Source organism: Colias eurytheme, chromosome 27, assembly GCF_061535395.1.
Source record: "Colias eurytheme isolate Ceu_HAF_F1 chromosome 27, ilColEury1 Martin Lab GWU primary, whole genome shotgun sequence".
NCBI lineage: Eukaryota > Metazoa > Arthropoda > Insecta > Lepidoptera > Pieridae > Colias > Colias eurytheme.
Window position 1 is genome coordinate 460,749 of NC_143006.1, and position 21,734 is coordinate 482,482.

Here is a 21,734-nt window from a genome sequence, read left to right on the forward strand (position 1 = left end):
TCAAAAAATATTTTTAAAAATTTAAACTTGCAACCATTTTACTCATGAATGCTTACTTATATTAAATTGATATTCACACTAGAAACTCAAGTCCATAATATCTTAAAGCTGTAATAAAATTAAACTTTTATATCAGAAGATACCTAGTCGTAAATGCTGAAAATTTTCGCAAATTTCGACACTCGCAAGGGAATCAAAACTCAAAACCTACAGTGTATTTTCCGTGATCTTGAAATTCGGTATGAACTATGAAGCAACATATTATAGCACAGATACAGGAATAATTGCAAAAAACTTAAAAAAAATATATGTATATATTTTATAATTTTAAAATTTGTCGGTCTGTCAAGACCCTTTTTCTCAGGCGTCGAGGTATCAAGTTGAAATTTATAATTTATATCAAATGTTAAAATCTACAATCTCTATAAGCTGTGAAAAAATCAAACTTATAAGCCAACGCAATCAAAAGATACAGCCGTATCGACATTCGTAAGGGAATCAAAACCTACATTGTACTTCGGACTCGCGCACCGACGCGAGGGCTTCGAACAAACCTACTTAATACTTTATATTATGTTGTAACTCTAAAATGTATGTTTTAGCATTTTTTCCTTTAACTGTGCTTTAAGACATTACTTTAACCAAATTGCAGGATTAGACGGGAAGTATAATGTAGGTTTTGATTCCCTTGTGAATGTCGAAATTTTGAGAAAATTTTCAGCATTTACGGCTGTATCTTTTGATTGCGTTGACATAGAAGTTTGATTTTATTACAGCTTATACTTAGCTGAGTTTTTGGTGTGTATATCAATTTAATACATGAGTAAAAGGGTTGTAAGTTTAAAATTTTTAAAAATATTTTTTTTTTATATGAGCTAATTAAAAATTCCTGGTTTTCGATTAAGTTTTGTTTTCCTTGCGAACGTCGAAATTTGCGAAAATTATCAGAATTTACAGTTGTATCTTTTGATTGCGTAGGCTTATACGTTTGATTTTTTCACAGCATCAAGAGACCGTAGAAAGGAGTATTCGATATAAATCTCAGCGCTATACCTCCACGAATTTCTGAGAAAAAGGGTGTTGACAGACAGACAGACAGACGGACAACAAAGTGATCCTATAAGGGTTCCGTTTTTTCCTTTTGAGGTTCGGAACCTTAAAAATTACATGTCATATAGTTATCATACTTACTCCTTACTTATTTGCGATTTTTTTATGCAATTAGTATAATAAACAACAGTTATAAATATGTTATCTTTATGTAATTAGTAAAAGATGTAGGTAAATTTTATGGATAAAATAAAATTATGTAACTTTATGTTATTAATAAGTATATTCGTTAGATCAGAGCACAGTTTGCCAACTTTTTATATCCCAAAGTAAACAGACAGGAAGTTTTCCAAGTCATCTAGTAATAATGTAAAATTGTGGTAAATAAAAAACAACATATTTTGTGCAACATTTTATTAAAAAATATAACTTAAAGAAGTTAAGTTAACAACAATACATAGCGACATACACGCATCCTATTCGATACACTATATCTAACATACCATACTGTTAAATGGTCATTTAAGTAGGGCAACATTAGAGGCAATTTTTGTCCCTAATATTGGGGCACTTTTAATAATAGCTTTTAAACCGAGTTTTAACTTCTGTGTTATATAGATATATTTTATCTGTCTTATTTCTAAAAGTTTCTTATTTTATTTCGTTTGATTTTTTATATCTCATACTTAGCTGCAGTAATGAAAAATCAGAGATTTGATGTCTGTACAGCTACCATATCAAGCCATAATAAATACATTATTTTTATGTGTTTTCAATACATTATAATATATTTTCTGTACCCTAACTTATTGACCAAACAGTCGAAGTAATTACCTTGCATTTCATTAGTATTTATATTTACAAGTTCAAGAAACAATTTCACCTCCTGATAATGTAACTGATAGCTTAATCAACACTTTGAAAATTCCATAGTCCATATATTTATATTTAAACTGACAGATAAGCTATACAAAACATACCAGGAACTTGTGAAATCGTCTTGTATCCTTTCCTAGATACATCCTACAATTAAGTTTACTGTATACAATTAATTTGCAAAAAAAATTGAAGCAACAATCACTTAAATATAATGTCATATTTTGTTTACAGTGCATAAATAATTTTAAGGTATACAAAAATATAAACAGAATTTTAATAGTAAATAAATTTGGTAGAATCAACTATTTTAATTAGGATATATTATAATCAAAATGACGATAGTGACTAGTTGAAAAACAGTTTTATACAAAAAAAAAGGAAAAAAACTCATAACCAATTCTTAAATTTATTTTCTTATAATTAAACACTAGTACATTAATATAAGCATTTAATGCAAAATGAAATATGTTATAATGAAATGCAAGGCGTATTTAAATAATTTAATAACATTAAGTATTCTTATTTCTCCTTGTTTAACGCTTCTATAAATTCTTCTAGCTTCTCTTGCACTTGTCTTACTCTCTCTGGAAAAATAAAAATAAATGTATATAAAAAACAATTAAAAAAATATTAAAAAAGTGCGTGTGAGCACACGTGTCAGAAGTGAAACTTTTTTAGCAAGAATCAAAGATACCAAAATCGTCGCCTTATCCATGACGTGACGGTGTTGCCATTAAGCGACCTTGAAATTTAACTCTGCATTGCGCCTTAAAAAGTTAAACTTCAAAAAGAAATACTGAATAGAATGCTGAAAATCAGCACTGAGTAGTTAATATCACAGTAAATGCTGAGATTATAATTTCCTAGTTAATTAAATTATATGCGAATTTTACAAATTATTCCTATCTTTAAATGTTGTCTCTCTACTTAATTGTAATAAAAGCTACCACGAATAGTTTATAATGTGTTTTGCATACCAAAAAATACCTTTTTGTATTATTTCACCTTTCATTACACTTACATTTAAAAATAATTAATAAATAATGCAAAATGTGTTGTTAAAATATTAAAAACATAAGTTTTCTTTTAATAACATAAGCTTACTTAATTCCTCAGCAAGTTCCACCCGTCGGCCGGACAGTAAGTTTTTCTTTAAATCTGGATCTGCTGCCATCTGTGAAAATGTGCAAAAGAAAATGAATGTGTATGTATGGTTTAGGTAATTTTAAAATATCTGTGTAGTTTTCTATGTGTTGCCGTAACGATTTAGAAGTAGATTTTATTGTCATATTATTTACCGCCCTCCCTAAAATTCTAATTAAGTACACTTGACGTGACAACGTCTTATAATTCGATAGCCGGCTGCACGCACGAAAAAACATGACTCATGCGGCGTTACCTCGCTCTGAGGCGTTCCGTAAGGCTTGAAGTGCGAGCGAGAGCGCGGAACGAGCGACAAAAAAGCACAATCGGCCTTAAGACGTTGTCACGTTCAACTATCGTCAGTAAACCGACTTTACAGACAACCAATTTTTTTTTGTTTATGTTTTCCCCTAAACAACCTAAAAATATCAATCTACTAAAACTACCCAAAAAAACCAGCATTTTCTGCATTTTTTTTGCAAATTTTCCCATCTCACCTCATCCAAAACCTCCCGTAACTCTCGATCCAATCTCCCCGCCTCCCGGTTGGCGATCTGTTGCCGCAGCGCGTTGGAAGTAGTTCGGAGCGCACTTTGCACGCGCCAGAACATTACTACTTCGCAACATTCCTTCTGGAATCGGAGAAAAATACATTTATTGAGTTGCTATGCAATAAAAATAAGAAAGCAGTTTTTAGAGAACTTTTTTTTTTTTTTTTTTTTTTGGTAACGGGGAGGAAATCTTCAAAAGATACTCCCTTTTGGGGGAAAAAGAGAGCATGTGGGATTCTTACCCACTAAAACCTCCTCGACGGCCAAACCCAAAGCATGATAGCGGAGACTCCGGGATCTCTCGCAGAACGCACCAGAGCTCCCGCAGCAATATGCCAGACTACGTGGCTTCCCTGCCTCATTATCGACTACCCAGAGTAGGTAGGACAGTCACAGGACCGGGAAGATGTTATAGGTGGCTCAATACCCCCTTGAACCACCCTCGGTCCTAAACTACCAGTGTAGTTAAGTGTATAGCGCAGAATCGGAGAAGGAAAACATCTTTTCCGTTATTTCAATCCATATTTCAATCCAGTCATTTCAATCCAGAGCACTAGTTATGTGACAGCCGATGGAGTGCTTTCGCTCGTGAGAACGTTTTATTCCTATGAAATATATTATATTAGAATTAAGATATATTGTGAAGCATCGTGTTCATGATAATACGTATTTGTAACTTAATTTTTAATTAAAATCATATAAAATATATGATTTTTTTTTATTAATTCACTGTAAAGTGAATTTAACTCACTACAAAATTATCGTTTCGCAGCATTATTTCTGGAATTGTCGAAAACAACATAGTTAATTATGTCTTTTAATTTATCAGATTTTAAATACTATTTATTTGAACACAAAAACATTGCGGTTGAAGCCGTTCATTTGACTACAGATGCACGTAAGATCCTACTCCTCCTAATTCCTGTGATTGTACTAAATAAATTCCGAAACTACTAAACCGATTTTGAAAATTCTTTCACAATTAGAAAACTATATCATTCCGGACATAGACTATACTTAATTTATTTATCTGTTTGATATTATATAGGCCAATTAAAAATTAAATAAATCTCACCCCAGTCCCATTTTGTTGTGTGTAAAGGTAGAAACTCTTGCGACAATCTCTTGCTCTCGATAAAGCGCGTTGTAGGAACTGTCTGTAATATAAAAAAAGTATAATTAAAACCTTATTTATCCGACTGTGCCAAAAGGTTGTGTTTTTTGAATGAATGTGTAATTCGCGTTTTGCTGAGTCGATTGATGAATTTACGATTATTAATATTAATTGTGGCATCATTAACCTGATGTTATGGTCAGAAAGCAGTTTTGTTTTTAAAGTTTTGAATAATTGAATAATTCAAGATATAATAATTATTATTATTCAAGAAGTTGTAAACTATAGCACTATTTACTGTTTTATGACAAAAAAGCTCTAGATCGATTGCTTATATTCTAAATTGCTATAAATTAATTTCTTCTTTCTTCATCAGTATTTTGGACTAGTCACTAGAGACTAGAAAAAAAAATTCAATCATAAATAAAGATAAAAATAAATTATACTGTATAACTAATAACACCTCGTCATACCCTAGGGCCGATCTGAGCCCAACTCCGATTTCACTTACCAATAGATTGCTTAATCGTGTGTTTATAGTATAAAAAATCACAAAAAATGACCAAAAAATGGCAATTTTTTTTAAAAATACCCAAAAAATCCTGAAAAAATGCCTAAAAATCACAAAAAATCACAAAAAATACCAAAAAAGCCCACCTCAAGTGCAGCGGGCGCCAGGTGTCGCGTATATACTCGTTGTCCACCTCCACGCCGCGCCTGCGCAGGTTGTCCCTCACGGCCACCACCTCGTCGTAGCCCAGCGCCGGTCGCTCTGAGCCCAGTTGCTCTAGTTCAGCTTTAACTTGAGCACGTCTTGATTGCTCTTCGTTCGTGTATTCCCAGCGGAACCAGCGGTCGCGGAAACCTGGACCTGTTCGAATAATTGTAGAAATAAACATTATTTTATGTATAAATCTCATGTAGTGTGTAAGTATGTAATCCAGTATGTAATCATTTATTGTATACACGTGTAACCCCATTATTATATTTAGGGCCGATTTTTCAATGCTTGGATAAAACTTATCCGTCCAATAAAGTATTACATGATAATATTAAAATGTCACGTTAACTGTCAAATACGGGCAATTAGAATAAGTTTTAACCAAGGATTGAAAAATCAGCCCTTAAACAATAATTTATATGAATAAAAGTTTAGTCTTAATCATGATCTCGTTGTTTTAATTCGTCTCCTAATACACTCCGTACACCATAACTCAATGTCAAAAATGTATTTCTTCAAACAAAACTGCTGTATTTCTAAAGTACTTCTGAATTGTCTTATTATATGGAGGATTTTTGGTGTAGAGGATTCAAACAACGCATCTCTACATTTCCTCTAAAATACAAATCATATATTTGCTTTTCTTTTTAATGAATGGAAATATGACTAAACTTTAATCGAAGTAAAATGAATATAAATGAAACTAACACGGTTGTACACCTTTAATTTCATGTCACTATTGTTTAAAGTATTCACACAATAGAAAACTCTGCCTAATACACGCATAGGCAGAGTTTTACTGTGCCTAGTTATTTACAAATAACAACAAAACCACGATTTACACATTCACAAAGACTATCCCATTACAATCCCACATTTAATCCCATCTGTCATGATTTTATGTTTTTTACCTATCTTGTGTTTGGTTGCCTGGAAGAGACCGCCATTTGTGCATGTCTCTCTTTTGTATATGTATGTCTTTTTCCTGTTTGTAATGGTGTACGCAATAAAGCGTTTTCATTTATTCATTCATTCAATTTGACTGACCGGTTGGTAGTGGCCCTGCCTTCCAAGCCACTGGTCGTGGGTTCGATTCCCACCCGGGGCAAATATTTGTGTGATGAACATAGATGTTTGCTCTGTGTCTGAGTGTTGATTATGTATGTAAGTAAGTATTTATTTAAAATTATATATGTATGTTTATCAGCCATCTGGTTTCCATAACACAAGCAAAAGCTTAGTACGGGATCAGATCGTGCCGTGAAAATTGTCCCGATAAATTTATTTAGGTATTTATTATTATTTACTAGCTTACCGCCCGCGGCTTCGCCCGCTTTGTCTAAAACATAATAAATTATATACTAAAACCTTCCTCTTGAATCACTCTATTAAAAAAAACCGCATCAAAATCCGTTGCGTAGTTTTAAAGATTTAAGCATACAAAGGGACATAGGGAAATAGGGACAGAGAAAGCGACTTTGTTTTATACTATGTAGTGATTTTAAGTCAGTAGTGCTTAACCGTTAGCCATAGTCACACATTTGTGAAAATTATTAAAAGTATTAAAGAAGGCTTTTTTTTTGGGACCAAAGAAGTGCTACTTTACGCACTATTTAAAAAAAACACGCACATAAAGCACATATACATGTATTCCCACGCAATACATTAAATTAAAACTCACCAACAAGACTCTTAAGCTCAGCCTCAACAACTTGCAGCCTCTCAGTTAGCGCAGATTCCATCAATTCCACCGCAGCATCCCACTCGGCACGAGATCCCACACAACGATCTTGTAACGCGTTCACTTGGAGCACACGTAACACCTGTATTATATGATAATTAATATAGTTATAAAATGGTATTGTAGGATTTTATAAAACCACGGTAATTGACAACATTTCATTTTTTATAAGGCCATGAAAGAAAAAAATAGTTTCTTTATTTTGCTCTTTCGATTACAGAAAATAAATTATTTCATTTTTTAATCGCTTATTTTAAGAGAAATTAAATAAAAACGATAAATGTGATGATGACGTCATACATACGGAGGAATAAAAATGTGCCTTAGCCTAATTAAAAAAATAAAATAAAAAAAAAACTATCACTGACATTTACAGGGTATGGCATGTGTCAAATTTCATATTAATGTCATTTTTGTGAATTATTCATGTCAACAAACTTTTAAATAGTGTTATTGTGTTTTGGTTTTCTAATCAATTTTCAACTAAAACATTTGGCTTTTAATCCATCAGGCCCCGGAATCACAGACACAATAGAAAATCTATTGTGTCGCGGTCGGATCTGGCCGTTCGGGGCTCAATGGGTTAATTTGCAAACAAAAAAATTATGTTATCTACATACGTTAAACCATACTTCCCATATAAAAACCGTAATAAAACTTACATCCTGAGCTCTTTCCTCCCAATTATGTCGTCTCAACGCTTCATCGACAGCCGCTTTCTTCACGGGCTCGTAGATAGCATCAGAGTCCGCAGCTCGGGACATTAGTTCTGTAAACTCTTCACGTAACGCCTGGCGACCGGCTTGTATAGATTGTTGAGCTAACTCGTTTTCAGCCCATTCGCGGAGTTTTATATCGACTGTTGTGTTGAATTTGTCTGGGAAAATGGGTGTTGTGAAATTGTGATGATAAAAATAATATATCTAGACTATAATTTGTTTAAATTGAATTGAGATCAAATATTTCTATTCACTATCAACAGTTTTTCTCTTTATTATAAAAGTATGGTATTTTTATTGTAGAAACTTCAGGTGTTTTTATAATACTCAAATAATTTATTATGGAGGACGCAATCTGTAATGTTCAACCTGCGTTACGAATAAGTAAAATTAAAACTACTTTTTTAAGTACAATAAAATGGTGGAATGTTATTCTTATGCGTAAAATGAAAATAAAAAATCTTATCCATAACTGATGAAAACTAACAGAACTAAAAAAAAAGTAGAATTACATGAATAAAACTATATCATTACTTTTCGACTATCTGTTAATAGTTTGAAATCTTACTAAAATCAAGGTTAAAAGGTTCGAGGCATATTTGCGTGGATCCTCCGTTATTGGGATTCTTGTATTTCACTTGACGGGGCATGTATTTATCTATTCAAATACACATATAAAAAAAGAATCGTTAATTTAACATAATGTATCTTATTGGCATCTATCCACATTTTTATTGCAATCTATACTATGAAGAGTTTATTTCAACGCGTTAATCTCAGAAACTATTGGTCCGATTTGAAAAATTCTTCCACTGTTAGATAGCCCGTTTATCGAGGTAGGCTATAGGCTATATATCCATTTACCTTCCTCGATAAACGGGCTATCTAACACAAAAAGAATTTTTCAAATTGGACCAGTAGTTCCTGAGATTAGCGCGTTCAAACAAACAAACAAATTCTTCAGCTTTATAATATTAGTATTACGTACCTATATCCAGATGCGCGTTAGCAGCAGCGGGCAGGTATATCCTGGCCAGCACGTTGGGTGCGGCCGTTGCCCAGAGCGCGGCGCGCAGGCGCAGCTCCCACTGCGCGGCGGGCACGCCGCTCAGCTCCGCCGACTGGTCCAGCAGCTCCGCGCGCGCCCGCTCGAACAGCTCGTCGCGGTCCAGCTCGCGCTGTCTGCGGACGTGCGTGACCGATACAGGGACGCGTGCCACTCGGGGACTGTACGTGACCGATACAGGGACGCGTGCCACTCGGGGACTACGTGACCAATAAAGGGACGCGTGCCACTCGGGGACTGTACGTGACCGATACAGGGACGCGTGCCACTCGGGGACTACGTGACCAATAAAGGGACGCGTGCCACTCGGGGACTGTACGTGACCGATACAGGGACGCGTGCCACTCGGGGACTACGTGACCAATAAAGGGACGCGTGCCACTCGGGGACTACGTGACCAATAAAGGGACGCGTGGCACTCGGGGACTACGTGACCGATAAAGGGACGCGTGCCACTCGGGGACTACGTGACCAATAAAGGGACGCGTGGCACTCGGGGACTACGTGACCGATAAAGGGACGCGTGGCACTCGGGGACGCCGCGGTAAAGCTATTAATAGCTTTACCGCGTATGAGTCTTCGTTCGTTAGTGAATCAGAATAGACGTGTATTACTTTTTACTATAAAGTGCTTTGCGATTTTAATAATTAATTACGTGATAATAAGAATTCAAGTTGCATAATTAGTGTTTGGTATTTATATCATTTCAATTTACGTACGAACGAAACGAACAAAAATACTTTATTGTGCCCCAGAACATCAAATTACAAAAGCAATATAAAAGAACTAGATCTCCGCCCGCGTTTTCAAAGGAAAACCCGCATAGTTCCCGTTCCCGTGGGATTTCCGGGATAAAACTTACCCTATGTGTTAATCCAAGTTACCTTCTATACATATGTGTGCTAAATTTCATTGTAATCGGTTCAGTAGTATTTTTCCTGACGTATAGAAATTCTCCTGGCTTATCGAAATTTTCCTAACGTATAGAAATTTCCCTGCCTTATAGAAATTTTGCTGGCTTATAGAAATTTTCCCGACGCATAGAAATTTTCCTGACATACAGAAATTTTCCTGGCTTATAGAAATTTTCCTGACTTATAAAAATTTTCCTGGCGTATATAAATTTTCCTGGCGTATACAAATTTTCCTGACGTATAGAATTTCCATCCATTTTGGATTTCATGTAAATGTAATGAACAGATCCAGGGCGACCATAATGACGAACATATTATTATGTCATTGCATCTTGCGCATATTCAAGCGTATGACTTGGGCTACCTGTGAAGGTCGCCGATAAAATAGCACCTAAGCACCTAAATAGCCCAACATTTTCTGCATCTTCTTCTCTGTGCTAATTGCATCGTGTAAATGGATGTAATCTTCAAAACACAATTTAGCTTGGTTCAACCGAATGAGTCAAGGTCTCCGTTTCAGTTTTAACGTTATAATATTATTTCAACGCAATATTTTTGAAGCAGTCGACGAAATCGCGACAAATAAATAAATAATTGTCAGAATTTTTACATTTTTAAAGATTTTTTTAAAATAATTAATCGAACTATCCTTCTTGGTTAGTTTCCTCACCGAGACCCCTACCCTGGACTACGACAAACATTTTAAAACCAAAATCAGCTCCCGGAGTGCAACCCGTCTTTTTTTATGCAATAGAGGGCAACAGAGCAGCGTCACCTGGTAAGCGCCATACCAAAATCCTGCCAAGCTTTTGAAGTTTTAATCGACGCACCTAAAGAAGTTTCACTTAAAAAAATTGTATGTGAAACACGTCATTGTAAACGTCAAACAAACAAACAATCCATACTAATAGTATAAATGCGAAAGTAACTCTGTCTGTCTGTCTGTTACTCAATCACGCCTAAACTACTGAACCAATTTGCATGAAATTTGGTATGTATTTTGATACCCGAGAAAGGACATAGGCTACCTTTTATTGCGAAATATGTACCACGAGCGAAGCCGAGGCGGACCACTAGTATACAATAATACTTTCACCGCTGTTTTTCAGCCATAACCTGTTGTTATGTATATGTATGTATTCACCTCGGGAACGTGTTCTTCCACTCAGTCTCTAAATTAAAACGCATCGCTTTAAAAGCGTCCGCCTGCTGTTCAACTGAGTCACGCACCATGCGCCAGAAACACTCGGCAACGCCCAATGCTAAGTTACGAGTTGTCACTTGACCAGCGGCTACCATGCCGTCCCTGGAAAACAGATAAATAACAACTAAATTCATGGAAAACATAAATAACAATAAAATGCAAAAGACTTTTCAACAATAAACACAAAAAGAATAGAGCTAACACGAAAGAGTTCGCGAAAATCAAAGAGATATCCATTTAATTGAAGATAAGGTGAAATTTAGAGAAATCACACAATTAGAATAAGGCAAATATAATGTAACGTCTAAAAACCACAATGATTAAAAATTAATTGAAGAGACCGTAACATTTCAAACAAAAAGCACAAAAAGAATGAAACAAATACAGTATCCCTGAAAAGCACAAAAATAGAAATTTAATTGAAGGTACGACATAGGAACTCAGAGAAAAAATCTACTACGCAAAGTTTGATTTAAAAATATGTAAGTTCAAAATAAATTAAAAACATCCACAACCCATCAAAAACATCAAATATATACTCACTTGAATAACTTCGAAGACCTAAAGAATCTCTCTTCATATTCCCTTATACTCTGAATCGAGTCATCCTTTCGACTCCGTCCAGTCACCACCGCGTAGTAACCCAGAGCTTTCATCGGGAATAATTTACCTTCTAGGATACGTCGAATCTAATAAAACATTAAAAACATCATAATTGTAAAGTTCAAATAATATTTTGAAATGAAATATGAAGGAAATAAGTTATATGGTTGGGGGTGCCACAGGGATCAATAGTATGCCCGATGCTATTTAAATGAAATTAAGATTTAATATTTTATAATACTTTATTAAACTCATAAGAAACAATCAATAGTAACAAAATTAATTACACATCTTTATATATTTGGTTACTTACTCGGTTCGGATTTGCGAGATTTTCTTCAGCTAAATCGACTTTAGTTAGCACAAAGATAGTCCTCTTTCCTTGCGGGTCACACGAAGACACTAGATCTGTCACATTGCTTCGCTCCGCGTCTACTGATCCATCCTATGTGTATTATTAAAAAAAAAAACATGTTTTCATGAAATGTTTTAGCAAAATTTTTGTTAATTCAAAATTATCAACAATTTGTAGTGTAGTGACACAGTCTCATACACAAAATTATTTTAATTCGTCTCTCTATCACCTGTTACATTTGCTATTAGAAATATCGTTGTATGGAGCGTAATTTGTATTTCTATTACCAAACTTACTTTAAATAGAAACATAGTTTTGAAATTTTTATATTGTTTGAGATGGTTCGTTAGTTTTCATAATAAATTCATTATGACTAAGATTTTTCTTACCTGTATACACAATATTATAGCATTTGGATTGTCCATGTATTGTTTCGTCATTTGCTTGATCGCCTCGCGCGTGTCCGCCGCCATGTCTACTGTTTGCGTCTGTAAATGATATATTATTTTACTAGATTTCCGCCCGCGGCTTCGCCCGCGTTTTCAAAGGAAAACCCGCATAGTTCCCGTTCCCGTGAGATTTCCGGGATAAAACCTATCCTATGTGTTAATCCAAGTTACCCTCTATATGTGTGCTAAATTTCATTGTAATCGGTTCAGTAGTTCTTACGTGAAAGAGTAACAAATATCCATACATCCATACTTACAAACTTTCGCCTTTATAATAATATTAAGAAAGATTATAGGAGAGGGATAATAAGTTTGGTCAGTTATTCCACATTTTTTGGAGATATTTTATGGATACAATTTATTATATGTTATAGTTTTATTCTTGAAATTTGCTGAGGAATTTCATGATAACTATTATTATTGATTTACAGTCACAAAATAAAGTAAAGAATAGCTTGCAACTATGAAATTAATTGAAAGCCCCTTAGCCAATTTAGAAAAACAAATCAAACCTTTATCAGGGCATCATCATGATTTTAAATTTGTATTTTTCCTATTAAATATATTTTCATTTATTGTATTTTTGTTGTAGCAAATAAATGAATTTCAATTGAATATTTTGACAATTCCTTCACCACACTTTATCTACATTACCCTAGACCCTAGTTACATATTATCATGTGACGTTACGTTACTCGCGCCATACTCCATCTTTACTACCCTACTGTCGTCACGTGCCGTGTGACGTCACATGTCGAGTGACGTCACATGTGACGTGACGTGACGTTACTCACGGATATAACGCCGGGCAGGTCGACGAGCACCATGCGCGGGATGCCGGGCCCCTTGACCGACATGGCGATCTGTTGCGTGGACACCGTGCGTCCCCCGCGCACACTGTTGCGCATGCGCAGCTCCACCTCCCTACACACGCGTTTGTTTATTAAAGTGAAAACTTCTTTAGCGGCGTTGGGTATAAAATCTTAAACACGTGGCCTGATCGAAAAAGCGTAAGACGGATTTTTTTAGCCCTTATATTCCATGCGTAAGACGGATACCATTCCAAAATATCAAACATGCTCAACGTTAATAATCAAGTTTTCACTTCTGCCGGCACTCCCCCAGTGCAACCCGTTTTTTTATCATCTATATCGTCCGTGTCATTATTGTCTTTCTGAATATTATCCCCATCTATACTTGACTAATATTATAAAGCTGAAGAGTTTGTTTGTTTGAATGCGCTAATCTCAGGAACTACTTGTCCGATTTGAAAAATTATTTCGGTATTAGATAGTCCATTTATCGAGGAAGGCTATAGGCTATATATCATCTCGCGGAGTTCTGCGGGTAAAACCGCAGAGCACTGCTAGTAAATTATAAACTAAAACCTTCCCGTTCAGTCACTCTATCTATTAAAAAAGAGCGTGTGTACCGAGCACACGTGTCAAAAAACTTCTTTGACAAGATTCAAAGATATAGACGACGGTATTGCCCTAACGCGACCTTGCAATTTAACTCTCAATGCGCCTAAAGAACTTAAAAAAAAACAAGTAGTTAAAATTTTCGAATGTTGTCAATTAAGTGTTTTCCTAAACATGAGTATTGCCAGTAGCATTCACAATATTATCAAATATCATGATCAATACCAAACTTATCGGTATAAACTTTCTCAAATTCATCTTTATAAATATTATCGTCATTATGTTGTACATAATTCAAATCATTAAAAAAAAGAAAAGTATTGATAAGACCAATTGTAACGACGCTTCGAAAACTTAACAATTATAATGTAAATGCAATGTCTATAAAATAGATTTTGTTTTCTATTAAGCATTTGGCAATCTATACAAAGAGATTCCTGAAAAATTCCTTCTATGTTTATGAATATCGGTTTTTAAAAATTAACTGTAACATAAATTTAAACAAATGTAGTTTTGAACATCACTTTTGATATAAGAATTAAAATAAAAAGCTAGTTGCAACTTTTTAAACATCATTGGTACCTACAGGGTTCCATTCTTGGTCCAATTTATAAATATAATGTTAAAACTGTTATATTCATGAAATAAATAATAAAATGCATAGTAAATAATATTAATTAACTTACTTCCGTAAATCAGCCAGATCAGATTCCTTGTTGAGGTCAAATTCTCTTGACGAGTCGTTGAATTGCGCCACGTGGTAGGGGCCTTCTGATAATGTCACTTTTACTGGTGCTCTGAAAAAGGCACATTTGTATTATTATACAATCTTAAATTTAGATTATTTAAAAGTTAATTATCTATAGTAGAGCCATTTTAATAGGCAACATTTGACAGTTCAACAAAATTCAACAACGTAACCTTGTAACGACGACGCGTCTTTCCAAACTATACAAGGCCAGCACGCAACGGTGTGAAACTAATCACGTATAGTTTGGAAATAACTTTTTTACAAAGTTCTTCCAATCTATACAACAGTAGTACGCAAATACTGGCGTATACTTTGTAGTGAAGTAAGTAAGAATAGCGCTCCAAAACATACAGCGCAAGTACGCATGCGGACTAATCGTGTATGTTTCGGAGTAAGCGCGGCGTATTTCCATTGCTCGCGTTTATATTATTGTATTGCTGTTTTGAAATCTATTATTAAAATGCATGTGTATTGTGTATATAATGTTGCGTACCTACTGATCGTATATTTTTTGTATCGAGGATGCTTGTGTCTTCATTCCCGACTAACTGCACGACTTACAATTGTCAATAGTGCTAAATATGTAAGAATCTAATAAGCCCAGAAGAAGACGGCTGCGAGGTGACGGAGCCCCGCTTCGCGGGGCTCCTATTTTTGTGTAGTTAAAAATATCACGAACCTAACCTAACCTTATCTGTTACCTATTTATTTTCCTAAGCTAACCTAATAATACTTTTATTCCATTTTTTACTGAATCAATAATAATCAAGAAGAAAAAAAGTAGATAGATAGTTGTACAAGTTTTTGATTACCTATATATTTATTTCGCTCAAGCGTAAGTGGTGTAGTAGGTATATTTAGTTTGTATTTTGCATACTGATCGTGTATAGTTTGGAACGAAGAAGCAAGCATCCGCGTTACAAAGTATACACGATCAGTACGCAAAATTCGTGTATATATTGTAATAACAAACTTAAAAACAGCATTACAAAGTATACACGAGCAGTTTCCTATGGTTGCGTTCTGGCTATGTATAGTTTGGAAATACGCAACGACGACATAGAATAACATGATATTTCGTTTTATTAGAACTGCACATTTGCTTAACTTTTTTCAATTACGATTACATATTTATAATAATAATGACCGATACAAGTAATTTTAAAATTTCATTTTACTGATAAACCATACTAAACATAATAAACAATTTCTGAATTGAAGAACTGACGTCGCTACAATTTTGTGTCAATAAACCTTTTTTCTTTTTAAATACCAGAGACGTTACTCTAAAAATCGAAATCTGACATCTAGAATCGAATGCATTGATTACTTGTGAATAAAAATCATCATAAATTAATAAATTCGATTGACAAATGTTTCAAATCCGTATCGATTAATTCACTTTAATCGATGTTTTTAAGCAGGTTACCTCTCTTCGAAGATAAAATTGATAGACGTCAAATGTTGCCTATTAAATTGGCTCGACAATAATGAAGTTGTACGATAAGTTTCCTTTAGACCAAAAAAAAGTCTTATAATTAATGGTAGGCCTTATTTTGAGTGGTGAAGTTTAGTTAATTCTCAACTTTATTATGTACATATATCATTACTAAAAAGTTTGCTAACAAATTTTAAACGATCTATTAACAAAATTAAATTAGCTATGATTAAAAATTTTTTTAACGAATTTTTTTATCGATATTCAAATAATAAAACCTATCAACATTAATACAGTAACAATTTATTTATTTCACGAACACACAGCAATAACTCTTCTTACCGCGATCTATACGACATAACTTTACATACTTTTTGAGTTTTTGGCACCTGTGACGCAGCTTATTTAAGCTTTTATGGGTTCCATTGTTTCATAAAGTTTTTGTAATGTTGTGTTTTATTGTTCCAAATAAACAATTTTGATCTTTTGACGTACTTCTTATAATTCGATAGCCGGCTGCACGCACGAAAAAACATGACTCATGCGGCGTTACCTCGCTCTGAGGCGTTCCGTAAGGCTTGAAGTGCAAGCGAGAGCGCGGAACGAGCGACAAAGAAGCACAATCGGACGTTGTCACGTTCAACTATCGTCAGTAAACCGACTTTACAGACAACCAATTTTTTTTTATTTTGATACCTGGTACACATCTCCCCTGCCCCTCGTGGAAAGATCCTGGCCTGAGCCAGCATCTCCAACACGGAAGTCTTGCCAGCTGACTGATCCCCGACCACCACCACTCGGGGCAGACGACCGGCTTCACCCGAGTCCCAGTCGGCTAACTCGTCTAATACTGCAGAGTACATGTCGATGAGGGAACGCTGGAAAGTGATTTTAGTGTAAATAAATAAATATAATTATTGAATGAAAAAACATAAACAAAGAAGTAAACATAAAGAAGAGATCACTCTCTCACTCTTTACTGATAAAGCCGCCCTCTGTGCTAGTTTAGCTGTAAGTTTTAGTTTTAAGTAATTTGTATAACCAGCATAGTGTTATAAATAAATAAATAAACAATGGACTGGTCTACAATAGCGCATAAGGCTAATACAATACAATTTAACAATACAAGCAATGAAAAACCATTTTTTAGGGTTCCGTAGCCAAAATGGCAAAAACGGAACCCTTATAGTTTCGTCATGTCCGTCTGTCCGTCTGTCCGTCTGTCACAGCCGATTTACTCGGAAACTATAAGTACTACAGTGATGAAATTTGATGGGAATATGTGTTGTATGAACCGCTACAAAAATATGACACTAAATAGTAAAAAAAAGAATTGGGGGTGGGGCCCCCCATACATGTAACTGAGGGATGAAATTTTTTTTTTCGATGTACATACCCGTGTGGGGTATCAATGGAAAGGTCTTTTAAAATGATATAAAGTTTTCTAAAAAACATTTTTCTTAAAGTGAACGGTTTTTGAGATATCAGCTCTCAAAGTCGTAAAAAGTATGTCCCCCCCCCCTCTATTTTTATAACTACGGGGTATAAAATTCTAAAAAAAATAGAGGTGATGCATGCTAATTAACTCTTTCAACGATTTTTGGTTTGATCAAAGTATCTCTTATAGTTTTTGAGATAGGTTGATTTAACTGTAATTTATTATATTTGCTGCTACGGAACCCTTTGTGCGCGAGCCCGACTCGCACTTGGCCGGTTTTTTTATTGTAATATTTGTAACTGCTGAAGGAGCAATGGAAAAGAGGATTTTTTGAGTTTGAAATATGTAATTGATGATGTTATATTGGAACAAGATTTTTTTTTAAATCTGGAATATGTAATCGATAAGGGAAGTCTGGAATGTGTAATAGATGATGAATAGATAAAGAAGATATTTAAATCCTAAAAAATGTAATACAGAACGCTAGAAAAAGAAGATTTTTTAACTCCAGAATACATATTCGAGGATTAAACGCTAGTTATAGAAGACTTTTGAAAATCGTTTTAGTCGGGTGACATGTTCAGAAACTTGTCACACCAAAACCTCACGAGCGCGATCGCAGGTATAACGAGAGAGAGACGGACCGATCTCCCGTCTCATCTCGAGCGCTGCCACCAATAAGACGTTATCACGTAAATATTTCGATCGTAAACCTACTTTACAAACAACCAATTTTTTTACATACCTTCATTTTCTTAACAGACGGCTGTCTCCCCTGCCGCAGCAGCATGTTCTGCTGCCGCAGCTCTCTGTTCTCCTGCTCGAGCCGCTGCAACTCGCGCTGGTATCGAGCTTGGAGGGATAACACTTCCTCTTGGAGGGCGTGGACTCGACGCTCTGGATGTATTTGTAGACGAGTTTATTGTTAAAGCGGGAAGAAAAAAAACATGAAAGGATGAAAAATAAGCCACTAGTAATGAATAAATCGCGTTTAAAATCGGTTAGTCTTTTATTTGTAAAAGGCTTTGTTAAGCTATTGTATAGCTTCTATCGCGGGCCTTGAGCGCGGGGACCGAATCCAGAAATTCCGTAACGAAAAAACCTCACGCTCCCCACTCCCACGGACACAGAGGTGTGGCTTGAAGGCATAGCATGCAATAGCTTTACCGCGGCAGTCCCCGAGTGCCACACGTCTTTTTTTATATTTTACGCTCTTTGATCGAAAGAATTACTTTTGAGAAATGTCTGTTTATATGTTCCGGCTCGAAGGATCATAAATAAGCAAAATCAAAAATCACTTGAAAATTTAACATACCATAAGCAGCGGTATCTTCTGCGCTTGATTTAGCTGACGCAGACATGGGTGCCGGTCTACTCTGTAGGTTGTTGACTATCTTTGGTGCCGGTTCTGGAAAAATATTTTTGAACGAAATAATATTAATAATTTTCTCTAAGTCAAATACACTCCACGTCAAACTAGTAAGCGGATTGTAAAGTAGCCCTGTGAACTGAGCGGATATAACAATCGGCATATTGTTGAATGACTAGCGTGTTCATTGAATGACGACTCATAGAATGATGAATGACGACAGAATTTATTTTTCCAAACGTCCACAAGACGATTACGAGTTTTTGCCCGCTCTGTAGTTAAAAATACAACGAACCTAACCTAACACATCCAAATCAACCACTATGTTAAATGACGTTGAATGTTACATTAAACAACTTGACGAGTTGTCCTTTAGTCATTCAATTTAATGTCGTCATTTAATGAACACGCTAGTCATTCAATTAAATAGCATATTCAATCAGATGACTGCGACATAAACACATCATTTACCATACAAATACTATAAATCGCAACAAAACATATGTACCAAAACGGTACAGTAATAAATAATAAATTGAACCAATATTAAAAATATATGGTAATAATAAAAGTAAAGCATTACAACAACAAAAATACACAAAAATCAACTAACCAAACTAAATATCAAAATAAACTCACCAATATGACTAGTAGCGTTATTAACAGCTGCCGCAGCCACCGCGTCCTCATACCTCTGTGCGAGCCACTCCTTTAACTCGGCAGCCCTAGCGAGCCCTGCGTCCCGGAGCCTCGGATCTGCGTGTATCGACAGCGTCAGTGGCGCACCTAGTGTTGTTCCACAGTGAGAGGTGGCTCGCTAAGTTTCACTGATGTATACTAATACTCTAAGCTGAAGAGTTTGTTTGTTTGAATGCGCTAATCTCAGGAACTACTGGTCCGTTTTGAAAAATTCTTTCTGTGTTAAATAGCCCATTTATTGAGGAATGCAATAGTGTCTATAGGCTATATATATACTCTCACTATACAGTGAAATACAATTCTAAATGAACATGGCATGTTTATTGTTCTAAATTAAAATGTAATAAATGAAACTACAGAAATTACATAATTAGCAAACTAAATAAAATCATATCATATATATAATTTAATTAGTACTTTTACAATCAAATAATCTAGATTATCAAAGATAATATAAACTCACCGATTTGGAAATTATCACCAATTTTGTCCTTGGCATCAATGAGGGTAGTTGTGAATTTGTCCCATTGATCACTATCTGGCAGTAAATCGTTCAGCCAACCCATGTCTGGTAGACCGTCTTTCCATTCTGCATATTTCTGGAAATATGTTGATTTTTATTTGCTAATTATTTTACTATAATGTAACTTATTAGATAATATAATAGTGAGTTTTACTGTTGAGTTATAAATATGACTTAAGTATTGATAAAAAAATTTAATTACAGTCAAAATCTGTTATAACAACATCGAAGGGACTACTCATATTGAGTCGTAAAAACCGATACTTGTAACAACCGGATTTGAATTTTCTCCCTTTCTTTCCAAACAGTTAAAATTGTCGAGTGTGATACACTATATTCTTTTGCCAGGTAGCTTTGAAATAATAAACAATTTTTCTTTGATATTGATTTGTTTTCTTTTTTACGACATGTTACAATTTTCACAATATGTTTTGGTGTGCCTTGTGTAAAGATAAGTAACAAACTGACTTAAGAGATATGACGAAGCAGGCCTTCAGGCTACTGCATGCATGTGCTTTGTTTTTAAGAATTACAAAAGACCCTAAACTTTGATTACTTTTACGATAATAGCCATTGACTATTATACCGTGCCAGATGTGGATACAGTTTCCTATTCAAATTGTTTACAATACAGCTGAGCCGGTCGTTCTACAGATATAATACTCCGAATATATTAACCAAATGTGGTCGCTAAATGCGGTATGTCGTAGTAAACAATGTCGTAAAAACCAATGTTTTCGATAAGGCGGTCATATAACATTCAGCCAGGACCTTTGATTTTGGTCAATTTAACCGGTATGTTGTTCTAAACGATGTCGCCATAAACGGTTTTGACTGTACTTACAATCTTACTTGAAAAAGGTAGTTGTACAAAAAAAAATATTCTGTTTAACATAAACTTATCAAAAAAATTTATTATATTTGAATTGAAAGATAATACCTATCTCGTAAGCATTAATAAAGTGTATGTTACCTTGTTTAACGTCATGCCGCCGCCAACAGCACCTCCAAGAAGTAAATATCTAATTTTCAACACGCCTCTCACAGCTCTGGCAATCAGCATACCATATTTCCTTCTTGGAATCTGATAGCTGTCTAGCGGCTTGTGAAGGAGTACACTACGGCCTGTCCATATTGAAAATGCTACAGCCCTCTTATCAACACATGACCATGATTGCTTCTTGAATGATGATCTGAAGAAAGGTTATATTGTTTAAAATACGATGTTCTCATAATCATTTCATAATAGAATAAAAGCTAATTATACCTTATCCGATGGTTTAGTATTCTCGACATTCTTGGAGTTGTTCTTTTGCTTTTAATCACAGTTTAATAATATTTCTAAAACATAATAACCAATAAGGATTTTCAACAAAATTTTCAATGCCGCTAGTTCATAACCGATGCCGGTTTACAATATAATCAAATAATATCACCACACAGCGGTTGGTTTATAAAATTAAACTATTATTAAAGCAAATATATTACACAATCAACATAAAAATCACAAATGATCACTTCATATTTTGAAAATTTGACAGAATGCAGGGTGACTTCAATCAAGGTCCATTTTTTACAATTACGTT

At 34.8% G+C, this 21,734-nt stretch overlaps 1 protein-coding gene across 1 annotated transcript; it reads right to left on the reverse strand.

Moving 5' to 3' along the window:
* Positions 1–1,770: 1,770 nt before the first annotated feature.
* Positions 1,771–21,696, reverse strand: Opa1 (Opa1 mitochondrial dynamin like GTPase). The gene is made up of 21 exons (XM_090117196.1): positions 21,416–21,696; positions 21,122–21,341; positions 20,089–20,224; positions 19,566–19,712; positions 18,873–18,965; positions 18,303–18,454; positions 16,816–16,997; positions 14,617–14,727; positions 13,304–13,433; positions 12,450–12,548; positions 12,019–12,150; positions 11,646–11,791; positions 11,043–11,204; positions 8,907–9,100; positions 7,862–8,076; positions 7,140–7,281; positions 5,395–5,608; positions 4,699–4,780; positions 3,570–3,704; positions 3,034–3,103; positions 1,771–2,513 (listed from the first exon to the last, which is right to left on the reverse strand). Exons 1-21 carry the CDS (start codon positions 21,442–21,444, stop codon positions 2,449–2,451), a joined length of 2,856 nt encoding a protein of 951 aa, XP_089973322.1. The 5' UTR covers positions 21,445–21,696; the 3' UTR covers positions 1,771–2,448.
* Positions 21,697–21,734: the final 38 nt, after the last annotated feature.

What these genes read in the sequence shown, in the direction of transcription:
- Opa1 (XM_090117196.1), bottom strand. Translation starts at nt 21,444, where the DNA reads ATGTCGAGAATACTAAACCATCGGATAAG. An exon ending in GCAGGGGAGATGTGTACCAG is followed by an intron (nt 14,728 to 16,815) that starts GTATCAAAATAA and finishes TGCCTTTTTCAG; the next exon opens with AGCACCAGTAAAAGTGACAT. An exon ending in TAACGCGCATCTGGATATAG is followed by an intron (nt 8,077 to 8,906) that starts GTACGTAATACT and finishes CCATTTTCCCAG; the next exon opens with ACAAATTCAACACAACAGTC.